At 42.7% G+C, this 17,586-nt stretch overlaps 2 protein-coding genes across 2 annotated transcripts; one reads left to right on the forward strand and one right to left on the reverse strand.

Moving 5' to 3' along the window:
• Positions 1-721: 721 nt before the first annotated feature.
• On the reverse strand, positions 722-3,996 carry LOC103718067 (uncharacterized). Its single transcript, XM_008806718.6, has 2 exons — positions 2,850-3,996; positions 722-1,318 (listed from the first exon to the last, which is right to left on the reverse strand). Exons 1-2 carry the CDS (start codon positions 3,774-3,776, stop codon positions 869-871), a joined length of 1,377 nt encoding a protein of 458 aa, XP_008804940.4. The 5' UTR covers positions 3,777-3,996; the 3' UTR covers positions 722-868.
• A 9,381-nt stretch (positions 3,997-13,377) lies between these two features.
• On the forward strand, positions 13,378-14,657 carry LOC103718077 (uncharacterized protein At5g39865-like). The gene has a single exon (XM_008806728.6). The coding sequence runs from the start codon at positions 13,618-13,620 to the stop codon at positions 14,320-14,322; it is 705 nt and encodes a 234-aa protein (XP_008804950.1). The 5' UTR covers positions 13,378-13,617; the 3' UTR covers positions 14,323-14,657.
• Positions 14,658-17,586: the final 2,929 nt, after the last annotated feature.

Raw genomic sequence — 17,586 nt, forward strand, 5'->3', positions numbered from 1 at the left:
AGCAGATTTTAAATATATTAAATAAATTTTAAATAGGTAAAATGGATTAAACATGTAATTTGATTCAACTCAATCTAAATATTAAACTGGTTAAACGGGTCTGACTCCGATCTGAATGCCGAATAGGTTATACAGATTGAAAGGCTCGTTGAGATGTAGAGTTTTGTCTGAATCGGATGATGCAATGGTAGAAATGCTGTGGTTGGTGAATTGTGCCGAGAATCTGCTGATAAGTTGGCAATTTAACGAATTTTACCAGGTAATGCATTCATAATCAATGTAAGGTGGGTGGCTGACTATGTACCGAGTCTGCAGTGATATGCTGTTGGTTTTATACATGAGAGTATGGAAGCGCCAGCTTGTCACGACGAGATTCTTGCACAATTGCTTGTAAATATGCTGCCGTGATTTCAGCTACATCGCGCTTGCGCCTGGACGCAAGCGATCCGAAGTTATGAGAGGACCCGCTTGGAGTTGCGATTTGTTTCATCTTCCAACACCCTTTTTCTTCCCAGTTACACGAAATTTTTAAATTTTCAGTTTATAATTTATATAAATTGAGCCTACAGGTTGTATAATTTCCTTGTCCACCCAGCCGGCAAATTCGCGTTAGTTCTGCCAACTTCCACTTGATTCTTGGTGCACAAATGGGAATCTGCTATTCTATGACCTGCCCGCAGGTCTTGGTGTAAGCTTCGGTAAGCGGACCCAAATAACTGGCTGGAATGGTGGAAAACAAGTTTAATCCTTTTGGAATGTACTCTACAAAAAACTAGCTAGAGAATCTTGTTTAGTTTGCAGGATGAACAAAAGAAATAAAAGCAAGCAAGAAAGAAAGATTTGCTGGCCGTAGGATGACGTGCGTTAATTAATTGCGTGAGGTTGCTGAAGAAGATGATGATGCTATGCATGAGGAAGAGGTTGCTCCCCTACTCAGCAGCAGCTGTGACATGGCATCGTAGCCCATGGACGTTGCCATCAAGTAAGGCGTGGCCCCTCTCTTGGTCTTGGCATCGACGTTGGCTCCCATATCTATCAGCAGCTGCACAGTCTCCAGGTGGCCGCCCTCCACCGCTAGGTGGAGCGGCGTGTGCCCTTCGACGTCCTGGCACTCCATCTCCATGCCAAACTCGATGAGCAGCGACACGACGTCCCGGTGCCCCTTGATCGCAGCAGAGTGAAGTGCCGTCATCCCATACTGGTCATGCCCATGGACTCCGATGCGCTTCTTCAGCAAGGATTCGAGGCGCCCGAGGTCTCCTCTCCTTGATGCTGTCATGACCATCTCCCCACGTTCCAGAATCTCCACCACCTCTAGCTGCGTTGAAGCATGAACTGCTGCGTCAGCAACTTCTAATACTGCTTCTTAGATGTAATTATGGGCACTTGTAGTACTAGAGACCGTACGTAAATTGAAGGCCTTGGTCAATTTAGACGTACATTCTCCACCCAATAATTTTCGAGTGGAATAGCTGCCGAAAGCCAGAAGAGAGCACCGCAGTGCTCTTCATTTCCGTTGGGATAACGGGTTGAACGGGAGAGAGAGAGAGAGAGATCTCGGACTCATCCGACACGCTACTGGTTCGATTTGCTTGTACGGATGCGGAGGAATAGTAAATGGGCTTCGCATACAAAACAAAACGAAAGGAAACAAAGGGAGGGAATTTTGAGAATAACTAATGCAGATATTAGTCCCACTTGAGATTCTCGGAGAGCTAATATGCCGAGTTTCCAACCTCATCATAACAACTAGCGAAAAGGAGATCATTTTCTAGGATAAATTGTACATCCACTACAACTGCAACTTGCTGATATATAAATGATAAGTGAATTTTAAATTCATAGTTTGACACCACGAACATACAGATTTTTATAAGCGCCTTTAAATAGAGAATTCTACGGGGGCTGGGCACAGACAAAATATTTCTCGTGCCAGCGCAGAAAGATGAAATAATTGATGCCGTAGATATAAGAAATATAAAATGCATAGGGGGTTAAATGCATGTCCTTCCGTGGAAATTAGTTTGATTCACAGACAGATAGACAAATAACTGTGAAAGTTCACGGTTAATACCTGTTGAAACGGTGAAAGGCTACATGTAGGGGTGGCAAAATATGACCCGACCCGCCAACCCGATCCGTGTTCGACCCGCCATAAACAGGTTTGGGTTTGGCCTAAACAGGTTCGGGTCGTAAACAGGTCGACCCATTTAACCTGTTTATTAATTGGATCGGATACGGGTTTTAAATGTCTGATCCGTTTAAACCGTTTAACCCGTTTAACTGTTGGACAGGTTAAACGGGTTAAACGGGTTAAACATGTTAAACAGGTCTAAACAGGTTAAACAGGTCTAAACAGGTCGGGTCGGGTTGGATAAACAGGTTACCTGTTTATTAAACAGGTTAAACGGGTCGGATCGGGTTACCTGTTTAATAAACAGGTCAGATTCAGGTTTGCAATTCCTGACCCGTTTAATAAACAGGTCGGGTTCAGATTTATGGTTTTCTAATCCGACCTGTATTTGACCCGACCTGTTTATGCTTGACCCGACCCGATTGCCACCCCTAGCTACATGCCGGGATGGCAGGCCCTCTATAAGCAAAAGATTATGGGCATTATGTCCAACGATAAGGATTTATTGTTTCTTACGGTAAAACTACCATGGTTTGATGTCAAACATTTAGAACGTTTGGAAAGAAAAAAATACGTATACAAATACTGATCCCTAACCGGAGAGTGAGTTATCTATCCATAACGTATAATGTTGCTTACTTTTTTACCATTTGGTAGACCGTTAACTTGTCGCACGAAAAAAATAACCGGTGTCAGGTGAAAGAGTCCTACTCACATGTCCCTTGTCTCGGGCCACGTCGAGCGGTGTCCGGCCCAGCGCGGTGGCGATGCTCGCGTCCGCCCGCATTTCCAGAAGCGCCGCCACCATCTCCGCGTCCCCGTTCACCGCCGCCCGGTACAACGCCGTCCGCCCGTCCCCGCTCCTCGCGTTCTTCTCGGCCCCCCTCTCCACCAGCGCCCTCGCGCATCTCACGTGCCCCCTCCCGGCCGCCGCATGCAGCGCCGTCCTCCCCTCCCCGTCCCTCGCGTCCACTCCCCACTCTTCTATCGCCCTCAAGAGCTCCTCGTACTCCCCTGCCGCCGCCGCCGCGTGCGCCGCCGTCCACCCCCTCGGCGGCGGCGCCGCCGCCGCCTGGCCCTCCTCGTTGGGCTTCTCTTTAAGAGGCTTGGAGGAGGGGGAGGGGGGGAGGTGGAGGCCGGAGTCGAGGAGGAGGGGGCGAAGGGAGGGGTCGGCGGAGCGGAGGAGGGCCTCGGAGTCGGCGGGGGGGAGACGGGGGAGGAGGGAGGGCTGGCGGCGGAGGAGGTGGCGGACGGCGGCGGCGTCGCCGAGGGCGGCGGCGTGGCGGAGGAGGAAGGGCCCGACGTAGGCGACCTTGAGGCGGGTGTCGTGGGCGGCGTCGAAGGAGGCGGAGAGGGAGGCTTTGATGAGGAAGCGATCGGAGGGGGAGCGGGGGAAGGAGGGAGGGGGGAGGGGCTGGGGGCGAAGAATGACTTGTAGGACGGCGGAGGAGAGCGGGGGTAGGACGCCGTTGGGGGGGTTGACGTGGAACTTGTGGGGGGCCGAGGTCTGCACCTTGAACGTCACGGCCGCCGTCGGGTGCAGCGACTGGAGGTGGAGGTCCGACCGGCACTTCACTCCCGTCTTGAACTCGATCACCACCTCCGTCTCCGCCACCTCCACCAGCTTCTCCACCGCCGCCATTCATCCAAAACTAAAAACCCAACCCAAACCAGAGAGATTGAGAGAGGGTGAGAGATGGTGTTGGGAAAGGAATCGTGGGAGCAGACCCTCAAATCAAGTGTCAGGAATTTTTGTCGGGTTGTAGGAAAGAGAGTGGATCTGGAATTGGCATCGGAAAAGATTAGATGGGAGGCCGAAAAGAGAGGGAGGTAACAGGACAACCGAGTGAAACGAATAGATTCTGCGGTTAACTCCTCGGTAACAGTCTATAGATTAACGGCAAGAACAAGGAAAGATCTTTCCGGATACGGGGACTATACAAAGGACGGGATTCATCTTGGCAGCCAACCCTTCGTGGCAATTTGGATTCATAGCAAATTTTGATCAGAATTTCAAATTCAAGATTCATTGTTAATATAAAAAAAATCATGTTCATTGTAATGCACGTGGTGGTATAGGAAAAATTATTATAAATCACCTTGTAAAATTTAATATTCCACCGATTAATTGACATTTCTCCTCCAGAGATTTGGAGGGCGGAGGTCTCGAGTTCAAATTTTATCCAAAAAATAAATTCAAAATTCCTCGCTTGTTCTCAAGAAAATTTTATAATTATATAATTAGCAAATATGCGCTATGATATCCAATCCCTCACTCTTCTCCGCCATGATAGTTAGGGGCATTTTCTTGCGATATAAACTTAGTAGGACCCAAAAATTGGCTCCACTCTTTTCCAATTCAAAACAAATATATGCTATACAATGTTTAGTTGGCACACAAAATAGAATAGCATGCCATATTTTGCTATGGTCACTTCATCCTAACATAGCATCATACGTTGCCTAACGGTTGATTTTTAGTATGCAATAATTCTTTGTAATAGTAAGTTCCTAGAAGCTCTTACACGTAAGAATAGAATTAAAATTAGATGTCACTATCAATAATAAGTTTTAATATAAAATATCATTCTTCTATTATATCTAAATTTGATGTGATGTGCGTGAACTCTCCGTATCTCTCACTAAAAGTACGACCATATAGAATGAATAGAACTTATTTAGTTCGTATTTAATTTAGATGAAAGGAAAAGCAAAAGTGGACTCGATCTCGAGAATTTATACTTGCTTAATCATTCGCATATTAATTCATTCATTTCCTTGTCATGGTTGCATGCCAAACTATAGCCCTTTTTTTTATTTAAAAAAAGAGGAGGGGCTAAAATGGGCACCCAAATTTTGTTGAGCTTATGAACAGAATGAGGTTTGCATGGAGATAACTAGAAGATGGTGGTTAGTTTTTTTTTTTTTTTTTTGTTTGGGTGGTAAAGTGAATAGAAGACAATCTTTTTATCCGGCTGTTTCCCTGACAGCTGCGAAGTCTAGTCCAGAAAGCAAACTTTGATGCATGCATGCCATGGCGAGGCTGTTCCGGCATTGCTTTAGAGATCTATGGACGAAGATCATTTGCCCAAGTCAAGCAAAGAGCCTCGAGATTTGCATGTAGGGGATTGCTAATCTTCAAACAAGAAACTGGTGCCAAACTTGGGATGTGAAAGCACAAGAAAAGAGTAGATGAGGACAGGTGGACTTCGGCAAAGATTGGCAGAGCACACAGCTTGGTGGTGCAGGCCACCCTGTGTTGAATCAAGTTTTCTCTTGTAATCTTGTAGGCAGGGGAAATTGCCATGTTCTAGCTACCCGACCATGTCTTTCCTTCTATAGCCTTAATAATTTAAACGAGGTTACAAGAATAGTTGCACACATACCCTCTTAGTAGGATACCATCAGGCATAGAAAAACTTCTTTTCAAATAAAAACATGAAGTGAAGACATCTTAGTAGGATACTATCAGGCATAGAAAAACTTCTTTTCAAATAAAAACATGAAGTGAAGCCATGGAGTCTAGGAGGCTGGTTTCACAACATTGATCATAATTCAGCACTCTTTCTGCCATGCTTCCTTGTTTCATGCTTTCAATATCAATTTGCCAGTTTTATTATTTTGGCTCAAAACTTGTATGATTTTGCACCACTCGGACTTGTATCTGCCGGCTGACATTCAGTTGCACCGGGTCTTGGAAATATGTCTTAAACTTTAGAAGACAAAAAAGTATGATCAATTGAAAAGTAAAGAGATACTTCATATTCAATTGGAGTTTTCAAGAAAAAAGAAATAGAAAAATAGTGTTCTTATGAAAATAAGATTTTCACATTTTATGTAAAAAAAAAAAACTATATGAAATATAGAAGAGTCCAATTTCTATCGACTGAAAATTAGAATAATTTTTTTAAAGTGCCCTTAAATTTTTCGATAGAATATGATAATATATTTTTCCATGTTATTAGTATAATAAATATTTTACATATATTTTTTAAAAAATAAATATTCAACTAATTATAAGTCAATATGGAACGCGCTATTTTTTTTTGTTATCGATTAAATATATAAAAATTATTTTCTCAAATATTATATATTTAGGTATTAATATTTCAGAAAAAAAATATGACATTGAGAAAAAAAAAAATCGCGATCCGAACGGTACTCCTGAAGGTGACGTCTCGCAATAACCTAAAGCTTAAAAAAAAAAAAAAAAAAAACAATGACCACCCTTCAAGCTAGGCCCAATCAAATCTGTCGCCTATCATCGATCCACTGTTAACACGTGAGTTGCTTTGGATTGTGATAAGTCGTCCCCTGCGAAGATGGCACGCATCGCATGCTCCTGGGGTCCTCCATGAGCATCCGATTGTCACGCTTACGTTCTCCCGACTGCTCTCTCTTTTGTCTCTACCGTCTGGAACAAGGCATAAGGTTTCCTCCCCTTCAGTGCTCTGACCTTCCAAACCTTCGCACATATACAAACTAATTTTCTTTCATCTATGCTGAATTGCTAATATCTTCATATAATTAATTTATGACGGAGGGTTCTTAGCAATTAATTCAGCATGAATAGAATATAGCAGGAATAGAGTTAGAAGCTTGCAACTTTGCTTTCGCCTTGTAGGTTTAATGGAGGAGGAATGAACGGTAGCTACTGTTGGCACACGTGCCAAAGCAAGGGGTCGGTAGGTCATGTGGAATTTGTTTGCCCAGCTAAGCACCACATGGTCTCTTGGGTCAGGGCTGGGCGTGGACACCTTGCCGGTTGTCATCGTTCAATGACATCGGGCTTTTGTGGTGGAATTATGTCCCGGGTCTTATGGGACGAGTCTTCGTTACGTGCATGTTTAGTACCGTAAAATACTCTGCATGTTGATCGGTAACCATAGTATTATTCGTGTAGGAATGGGGAGGCTCTCGTACAATCTCTCAACCGTGTGTTAGAGAAACCAATGATGAGGTTCAGAGAGTGTGCGAGATGAGCGGTGTGGCAGCTATCCGAGCATGCGCAACTCGTTGTAGTGTAAAATATAAACCATAGAGGATCTGGAGCCGTCAAAATTAGGTGCATTAAGCCTAAGCTTTTGTGCTATCTAATAGAGAAAATTAACAAGATATGAATATTGCACATTATTTCCATTGCATAGCAAAAGGACAGGATTCAGCAAACAGCACGTGTGATGGATGAGATTTAGCACTGTAGCAAGATATACTTATGAGCACATCAATTGTTAGCGTACATTCTCTAAGTTTGACGCCGCTAAAATTTGAATCCGGGATCTTTTCCGAGAAAAAAAGTCCTTATGAGAGGTGCAGAATATATTTCCTTGGATTCAAGAGAGAAATTAGCTATTGATTACTCGAATTTTAACATAATATTAGGATCCTCGTGCATAATATTTTAACGAATATTTGATGGATGGCTGTTGATCATCAAATGGTAAATATTATTTTCTCTTTCACAGCCTACGAATCCTCCTCAAGTCACAAGTAACGAGGTGAACCGGGTTTGATAGCAAGACATCAAAGCGGTTTATATGGGCTTGAAAGCCGCTTTAACACCGGTTCCGGGGAGCCTAGTAGGTCCAAACACTATTGGGCCTCGAGTGTATTCGACAACTCGAAGCCTTGATCCAGATCCTAAAATATGTTAGGCCCATGGACGATGCTTGGGCTCCGAAAGCGAAATGCCCAAAATAGTTGGGCATTGACTTGGTATTTGGAGCGAACACGCTCTCCCAGGTCCCAGGTCCCAGGTCCCAACGAACCCAACCCCCGCCAAAATCGCTCCTTCTCCCTCCCGCCTCTCGCGCCTCGAGTGAGCCCGCGAGAAGAATACGCTCCCACGCCGCTCTCAGATCGAGATCTCATTCCCTTTCTCCTTCCTCTCCGAAGAAGAGAAAGCTCAAAGAGAGATCAAGAATTCGAAGAGATCCAGAGGGAGAACTGGCTCTTCGTCTACGTCGCCCACGCCCTCCTCGTCTTCTTCGTCATCCCCTTCACCATGTTCTACTATGAAGGTGACCTCGACAAGTGTTTCTCCCTTTCTTTAATCCCCTATTCACTCCTCCTCTTGACCTGCTTACAAGGGGCCCAATGACTCACATAATAAACTCTCCTACATCATTTACTTTCCACCGCTATTCTTCTTAATTTCTTCATTTTTTTTCTTTTATTTAAAAAAAAAATGAGAAGGAAGGGGGAACCCATCCATAACTCTATACTGCTATTTGATTTTAAGTAGCATGAAAATAGAGAAGCATGAGAATGCTAGAAATTCTGGAGAACTTTTTGCTTCATTTTCCATATGCCATCTTGTTAGCTAATTGACATTCTCGCGACGGTCCATACTTAAAAGTATGATTGGTGGTAGTTGGTGATTTCCTTTGCAGTGTGATTCAGCTCAGGAAATATTTGGCCACACACTGCAGTTCTCTTCGCGGAATCAAATACCTGTACAAGTCAGCCAAAATTTGTCACTTTAGTTAATGACTCTAGCATGAACAAATAGAAACAAGTGACTTAATTGTCTACAGGAGAATGAAAACATAACCTAGAGTCCTAATTGTATTTGTTTTAAATGTCTTCCGCAGGGTATAATGTGTTCCAATGGTTACTTCTTTTTTTTTGGCAATACTCACTGTCATCTATCATGCAGTTTAGGATCTGACTTTTTTTGAAAATAACTATCCAATTTAGTTTATTTGAAGTTTGCTGTACCTTCGTTGTATCCCCTCAGGGTTGGAAAAGGCAAAATCCTAGTGCTTGGTTTCAGCTTTCTGAGTGAAACTTGTGCTGGTGTACATTGGTGGCTCTGATCCATTCAATTTATTAAGTGGTTCATTATGCAGGAGTGGTACAATATTTTAATATACTTGACCCATTCCACTAAAACTTCCCAATTACCAGAAAATGCAAGCCAGGGCTGTTGAAGATGTTGGAGTTGATCCCGGTGTTGATGCCGCATTGTTCTGCTATAGGCTTTCATTTCTTCATCTTTGAAATTAAGCTTATGTATTAGTAGCTGGCTAACCATATAGCGTAAATTTCTGTTATTTGAATTGACAGAGAAAAAATAATCTTTTTTTTTTCAAAAATCAAATATTAACTACATGTCCTCCTTTAAAAAAAATACATGTCTATTTCTTGTATCCCTGAATTTTAAGTCTGTAATCCTGCATACGTTCATTTATACATCTCTAACCGTATACGTTCATTTAAGCGCAATTGCTGGTTCCAAGAAGTTTTTTGGAAAGTTTCTTTTATGCTGCCATGAGGTAGTCAACCTACTTTAGATCTGTAGAGCAGAATTACGATTATTTCTTACAGGTAAGCTCATCCCTGATGTCCGTGGGATATTTCATATATGGAAGGAAGATGCAACACAATGCTTGAAACCAAGATTCGCTATTTCAATATCGAATTCAGTACCAATGCCATATTAGCACAGTATCAGTACAATACGGTATAGAGTTTTTTTGGCATACCAAATATCGGTACGTCATCCGTATTTGATATCGGTACCGAACTAGTACAGATACATTGGAGAGTCCCAAATTAAACCAATGGAATTCTGTCCGCTAGAATAAGAAAAAAAGTGCTTTCGAATTGATCTCATCCTTATAATGATAATTTACAATACCTCGCTCCTTATACGGGAGCGGCTCTGGCTGAATATTTTATGTATCGTGAACGACATATTTTAAAATAACGGCCCTATTGTTCCGATGGAGAGAAGAACCTATAATTAGCTTTTCGGGAAATTTCCAAACGAACAATTTCAACGAAAAGATGAATAGGTACACTTCGGTTCGGACTGGTACGGCATACTATGCTTGAAACAGTATATCTCAATGCAGCACAAGCACACACAAGTTACAAAAAAACCATTAAAATTGTAATTGTGGTATCCTCTGTATCTTGGATTTGGAAGATCAACAACCCCTCCAAGACGTTGAACTCGTGTTTTCCACCAAATGCACATGATATCATCTTAATAGGGTACTATGGATATGATTGGACTGTCCAATCTCCTCCTCAAAAAATATTAATAGGAAACCGAATCATGTGTTTGATTTCCCCTTGACTGATGATTTGCCTGTTGATCAGTTGCCTTACTTCATCATCAAATTTACTTTTTTCGTTTTCTTCACAGCTAAGATAGAAACAGTAAAACAACAAGAGCAGGAAAATAGAAAAAGATAGATTATGATTAATTTTTTTTTATACTTTTTGAGGAAAATAGACTATGATTATTTACCTACTAGTTCTTACTTTTGGGAAACATGGTGGAATAATGAACAAGCACCTACAAATTCTCACCATTTTCCAAGCCAACCTTCTGGGATACCACAATTATTTAACTAATACCTCTACTCTTTGATATTAAGCCACGAATTGCCATGCCAGTTTCAATTTTTTCCTTTGATTCATCTTCGCTTGGGATCCACATCACACATACCTATCATGGTGTGCGGGTCCCAACCAGAAACATGCAGCAAACATGTCAGGCTGGACCAAAGCATACAGAAAATCGCTGTCGTGAGCACATGCGTCGCACATGCTCCATGCCAAAGTTGCATTCATTAATTCCATGTTTGTACTGGGTCACGTCATGAAACGGCTTTTCCAGGTACAAGGTGAATGATTTGGTAAAGGTTTTCAAGAGAATTTCTATGCGTTTATCCTCAAAGATATCCCTTTCCATGCACCCTATTCATGTTATCATGAAGTGCTTTACACTCAAAGCAAGCACCAAAGATTGCTATAACAATTCTTTATTCATTTAGGTCAATTTAAAGTCCGTCGTGCATGAAGTATCATCTAAGGTCCAACCAAATCAATAGAAATTGATCATATAAACCACAAGGTTAGTACTCATACGAGTGGAAACAACTAGGCCACTATCTCTTTATCGACCAAGCCATGGAAGGGTTCTATCTTTCGCACGAGAGAAGGATTTATTTTTTTTCAGTGAATCCATTATTGGATTGCGTAATAGTTGCTTCACAATCTGCGCACACAAACGGATGAAGAAGATCAGAGTGTTTTGAGAGCAGGATGTGATCAAGCTGGGAAACCATGTAAACTAGTTTAATTAGTAAAGGCAGGGATATTTTTCTTAGAAAAAGATAAAAAAATTATTAGAAATAAATTCTGGGATTATCATGGAGATTTGTTTTATTAATTCATTACTATTCTTATTCATTTATTTGCATTGCGGCCTGTCTTAATTGTGAGATAATTTTTTAAATAACGAGGTTATAATCGTGCAAGTAGGAATCGTCGCTTTCGTGGAAGTCTTATTTTGGTCTCCCCGGGCAATGCCCTCCCTAAAGTATACCTGCAGCTTTTTGCATCTCATCACGTGCAAGCAACGTGCACCTTTCTGCCGATCTAATCCATCTCCACCCGATGGTCAGAGGTCAATATGCCCGTAACCAATGCGTTGCTTCGTTTCCAAGTTCCAAGATATAGAAGAATTTATTCATTCCCATTTGAGCAACTATAAACCCTATTCTTAGTTGTCTTGGTACAAAGTACAAACCTTCTTACTTGCACCTTGAGCGGCACTCGTGTACACTCTACCTCATGTCCATTATGTTATCATCATTCAAGTTAATCAAAAAAGGTATAGGTTAAAGAATATACCTATAAGAATCCATGCAGACGTGTATTTAGTTTTACATTAGTTATTCGCTGAAAAGATATTAAATGTTTATACAGGATCAATGAACCCAAATAATACCTTCCGACTAGCTATTTTGGATTAGGTCTTGAGTTATTACAAATAATATTAAAGTAGATTCGGTCCATAACTCATGTAGACTAGAGAACACTGAAGTACAGATTTATTGGGGCTGACCATAGGCTGATCGTGATATTAATGATTAGATTTAAATGAATTTGAACCCTTAGCCTGACGAGGACGTCAGGATTTAAATGGGAGGAGTATGTGAGGATATGTGCCGACGTGTATTTAGTCCTATATTAGTTATTTGTTAAGAAGATCTTGGGTAGGCTAGCCATTTTGGATGAGACCTCGATTGTTACAATACCAATAGATACAACTTATAACATGGTAATCCAAGCATCAAAGTCATAAGTTGGCATTTGGAATTAACAAGGAAGAAGGAAGATACACACTAGGAAAAAAAGGCAAACTAGTTGAAGAAGTTGACAATTTGAGGAAATTCATCTCTCTTGCATGGTTTGCATATAGGCCATGTATTGATCAATATTAGGCTGCAAAAGGCAACATAATTGATAACAAAACCTACCACTTTACCTAATGGCAATCCAAGTCATGAATCATGCACGATGCCGGCGAAATTATTGGAAACCCATTACCCCCTATAATGATTCAATTCTATTAATTCTTGCTGAGCCAAGTTAATCAAATGAATTATTATCTGACAAATGGAATCATGCAACAAAAGAACTTGTTTCCGATAATTCGGAGAACTGTCCTTGTGGCATTATGCTTTTCCACCACGACACCAGAACTAATTGGCTCTCAATACTTTTGCTCTCTCGCTAGCCTACAAGATTCTCAGCTCCTCAGCAGGTGTTTTTCACCTGGGAACCCCCACCCCCGAGTTTCCTCAAGGTCAACTTCGACGGATCGGTCATGGATGCAGGTGCGCGAGGAGGTGCGGGTTTCGTGATACGGGATTCGCATTCCAGAGTGGTGGCAGCAGGAGGCTGTCAGGTTTTCGGCACGTCGGTCCCCGGGGCAGAGCTACGAGCTGCCTGGGCGGGTCTTCGCTATGCGAGGCAGGTACTGCAGGCCGAGGCGATTGTCTTGGAGGGCGACTCAGCCACAGTTATCAGCTGGATCCAGGAGGAGCTGAGGGGTGAGGGCCCAGACCACCCCTTGGTTCGGGATATAGGGATGATGTGTGGGGTTGGGGTGGCCATCCAGGCCAAGCATGTATTCAGAGAAGCCAATGGGGCAGCCGACTGGGTGGCTGCCTTTGCGGCTCATCACTCAGGGTATACTTTTTGGGTGGGGGAGGGGGAGCTGCCACTGGCTCTCCGTGAGTTAGTCTTTTTTGACTTTATTGGATGTATTCACACACGTACTGTATGAATACCCGTTTTCAGCAAAAAAAAAAAAAAAAAAAAAAAAAAAAAAAAAAAAAAAAAAAAAAAAACCGCCGCAAAAGGATCTTGCTCGAGCCTGCTAAAAAAAGCAACCCTGCAATAAATACATTAAAAAAATATATACCAAAATTTATGAAAGATTGGAAAATAAAAGGGCGGGCGGAACGCGGAGGAATAGAAAAACCCCACCCTGCGACGCCTCCCCTTTTCATCCACTCCCATCACCCTCTCAACCAATGCCGGAAAAAATAAATAGAAAAACTCGCCTTTCTCGCCTCCGTCTCTTTTTCTCTCTCCGCCGCCGCTCGCTCTAGCTCGCTTACTCCTCCGCCGTCGCGGTCGCGGTCGCGGTCGCCGTCCCGGTCGCCGCCTCTCCGATGTGGCCGCGGTGGCGCAAGGGCTCGCTGCACGAGGAACCAGCTGCCCCCCCGATCCACTCCTCCTTCTCCTTCCCCACTCTGAAGGACGTCCACTCGCTCCTCCGAGACGAGGAGGAGATCTCCTCCGCCGCCGGTAACTCCCCCCGGAGGCCCTCCGTCTTCCACCGCGTCCGGATCTCCGCCGCCGCCCTCCGCACCTGGCGCACCCTCCCGGACCCGAGCCCCGTGCCGGCCGGCCAGGAGAAACGTATCGTGCTCTACTACACCAGCCTCCGCGTGATCCGCAAGACGTTCGAGGACTGCCGCGCCGTGCGGTCCATCCTCCGGGGGTTCCGCGTGGCCGTCGACGAGCGGGATGTGGCCATGGACTCCGGATTCCTGGCGGAGCTGAAGGTGCTCCTGGGGCGGCACCGGGGGCAGCGGCTGGGGCTCCCCCAGGTGTTCATCGGGGGGCGGTACGTCGGCGGGGAGGAGGAGATCCGTCAGCTCCACGAGTCCGGCGAGCTCAGGCGGTTCGTGGAGGGGGTGGCGCCAGCGGCGCCGGCGGGCTGCGAGCGGTGCGGTGGGTTGGCGTTCGTGCTCTGCGGGAGCTGCAGCGGCAGCCACAAGCGGTACACCGAGAAGAGTGGGTTCCGGAGCTGCACCGCCTGCAACGAGAACGGGCTCGTCCGGTGCCCCGATTGCTGCCTCCCGTCCCTCTGATCCAGATCGGAGGGCTCTGATTGCCGTTCTGATTTCCTTTTTTTCTGGAGAGCGCGCGAGAGAGGAGGAAATAGGCAGTTGTAGTTCAAAGGGAAACTACTCTTAATTTGGCTTACTGTTGGGGTAATATTACTGGCTTTGGGTTTTAATTTGGGAAGTTTAGTTATTATGGAGTACTCGGTTCCTCCTCCTCTTGTGTTTGTGTGAAGTGTTAATAATGGGAGATTTGGCAATCTTTTTTCCTTTTATTTTCTCCTGGTATAATGTAGACTCGGGAGAGAGGAATAAGAAACTTTGGGAATGGGCAAACACTTAAGAGGAAGATACTATATCAAGATTAATGGTGAACTAATCATTTAATTATGTCTCCCCTTTCTATTTCTTTGGTAACTAACCAAGTTCTTCATGGTTCTGTATCCTTTTGAGTATTTGGAGAGAGGCATTAAGTTTGTATAATTCTGAGCCTATTCAAGTTTATGTTTGGGGATAATAATGGTCAAGCACTTAAAGGATGGATTTCAGAAGTTTATTGAAGGAATGGTAAACTTGCAATGCATAACAAACTTAGAAGTAGTCTAAGATAAATCCCTTGTTTGTCATTTCACCTTCTGTGAAAGTCTTCTGCTATGTCTTTGGCCAATGCTGCTGGTCTAAATCCCAGTCGGTGGAAAATTTTTAGCAAAAGACAGTATCTTCAAGACAGATTTTTTGCATGAAGCCCTAAATATCAGTTGACAGATATAAAGTATTTCTTGATGGCTGCACAGTTTTAAATTTTGCAATTGAAATGTAACGTTTTAAACTATTTATCTTCTCTTTCTAACTATTTAGACTTGGGAGGAATCCAAAGTATGTAATTTTATGCAGTAAATATATGAAATGGTTTCACATGCTAGGCATAATATGAATTGTTGTTAAAGAACTATAGGTAGGTTTCTCACTGAAAAAGAAAGGAAAAGGAAAGAGAGAGAATCTAGGTAGAAGAGAGAGGATGGAGAGTGGTGCAAAATTTGTGAATATTGTGAGAACCCACAATTTTTCGTATCACAGAATTATTCTTATTCCAAGCTATAAATGAAAAGAGTTGCGCTGTTACGCGGGCTTCTTGATTTGCCATCTGGGCTGTTTGAGATTGCAAACATTCATATGATAGACTTTTTGCTAGTCCAAAAATGATATAACCTTGCTTTACATAGACAACATCAAACATTCATATGATATACTTCTTGCTATTCCAAAAATGATATAACCTTGCTTTACATAGACATCATCTAGTCCTTTGGATTTCCATTTTTTTCTTCTTCTCCGTGTAATTAAGTCTTAAGAATGTAAATTGGGGCTTGTCTTGATGGTAAGTCTTCTTTGCTTAGCAGCAAAAAGTTCTGGGTTCGATGCTTTAAGTGGTTCAATCTTAAAAATCAAGACCTAAATAATAACAGTGCAGGTGGAGTGTGTGAGTGCCTCCCTCCATTTCTCTTACCATCTTCTCTTGCAAGCAGGACTCTGTTTCTAATTTTATTCTATTTAGTTATCTTACTCAGAATAAATATTTTTTATTCTACTTAATTATTTTTTTTAGAATAGTTATTTTTGTCCTTTAGTAGTTATCAAAGTCTGTCTTTTAATAAGTGTTGATGCTCTATTTAAATTAATGAAGCATCTCCATAAGTATGGTGTGAGAAAAAAGAGAGTAAGAGGTATTATCTTTGGTGAGGCGTGGGAAGAGTTTTTTGTGTGGCTCAATTTTATTAATAAAATATTTTTTATTTTTTTAATTTTTTTAGGACTTTTTTGTATTATTATTTCTTAGTATTTGTCCTAGATTCTAAGCCGTTGCGCCTGGTCTATTTGAAATAATATGTCTATTTCAAATATCAATGTCATTGTGCTTCTACAGGCGAATGGTCCCCGTTAGATGGGCCACATGACTTTGTACCACTGATGTTCCCTCCTTATCAAAACTTCGTAACCTTTTGGTCTTTCTCCGCATGCTCCCATGGCGATCCGTCGGGAGAAAGTAATCTAGGATGGATCCAACGGTTAATGATGGGCCGATTCACTGTCACATGGCGGGACCTATGCTCTTTATTTATCTTTTATTTGTGCAGGCCCATAAGGTGGGTGGAGGGGTTTCATCATGAAACATTGTGGAGCCCACAAAGGCTCCTCACAAGCGCAGGTCGGTGGGTGGTTCCATCCCTGTTTGATATCTTGCTTTCTAAGCCTAATTAACAAGTGGTAATGCTTCTCACCTGGAAACCAGTCGAGCATTTTTATGGAGATGTATGTGGTGGAAGAGAGAGAGATGCTTTTTTCAAACATGTTTCCCCACTGATTTTCTTTCATTTTTTTCCCTTCTTATAGCACTGTGTTTTTTTTTCTCGTTCTTTTGATGTAAGTGATTAAGCTCAATCTAATCTTTCCTTAAGGAAAAAATCTTGTGCATTGCAGTTCCAAGTTGATATTTGCTTATGTGTTGACTCACTGATTTGTATGGCAATGTCCGCCGATCCTAGATGATTCGGGTCCTTAACCACATTGTGGAAGGATATGAGTCCAAGTAGCTTGATGAACACCTGAATTGGTCTATTCAGATCGGGCTTATTGGCTAGTTTTCATGCAATCTATTTAATTTGTTAAGGGAGTGCTACCCTAATGTGCAGTCCACACTACGTTTAGACTGAAAAAAAAGAAGAAGAGCCACCAAGGTGGTAGCTCAGTGAAACTGGGCGTAGTCTTCTAACCACAGGGTTCCAAATTCGAATCGCTCCGCGCGTCGATTAAAATGTGGTGACACTACTTGGACTTGGGGTTTAGGAGTGCTTATTAGTCCACTAGTAGCTTTGGCTGTGACATATATAACGTACTCATCTTCGGATAGGAAGGGAATGAGTAAAACAGTGTCTACCCACATCGAACATTCTCCTGACGGGGTGGGAGCCCAGTGGGGGCTGCTACGCGGGGATGGGCTTGTTCCTTCCTCCCCCTACCCCTTTTTTTCAGGAAAAAAAAAAACAAAGAAGAAGAAGAAGAAGAAAAAAGAGGTATTGGTAAATTGACCTGTGAGTTTTAGATTATTATGAGACCAAACTATCTTGATGGATGATGTCATTATGCTTATCTCTCAGATCCTGTTTGAAATAGAAACAACAGACCAAAGAAACAAGGGCTACAGGTTTATTCACAAAAGGAGTGTCAATTACTCAATTCCTTTGGTCCCCCATGGGTTCATCTAGGGTCAGTCACTGGTTGCGGGCAATTCAT

This window comes from Phoenix dactylifera, chromosome 8 (genome assembly GCF_051530095.1).
Source record: "Phoenix dactylifera cultivar Ajwa chromosome 8, Ajwa_hap1_PhDact_Kaust_v1.1, whole genome shotgun sequence".
In the NCBI taxonomy this organism is placed as follows: domain Eukaryota; kingdom Viridiplantae; phylum Streptophyta; class Magnoliopsida; order Arecales; family Arecaceae; genus Phoenix; species Phoenix dactylifera.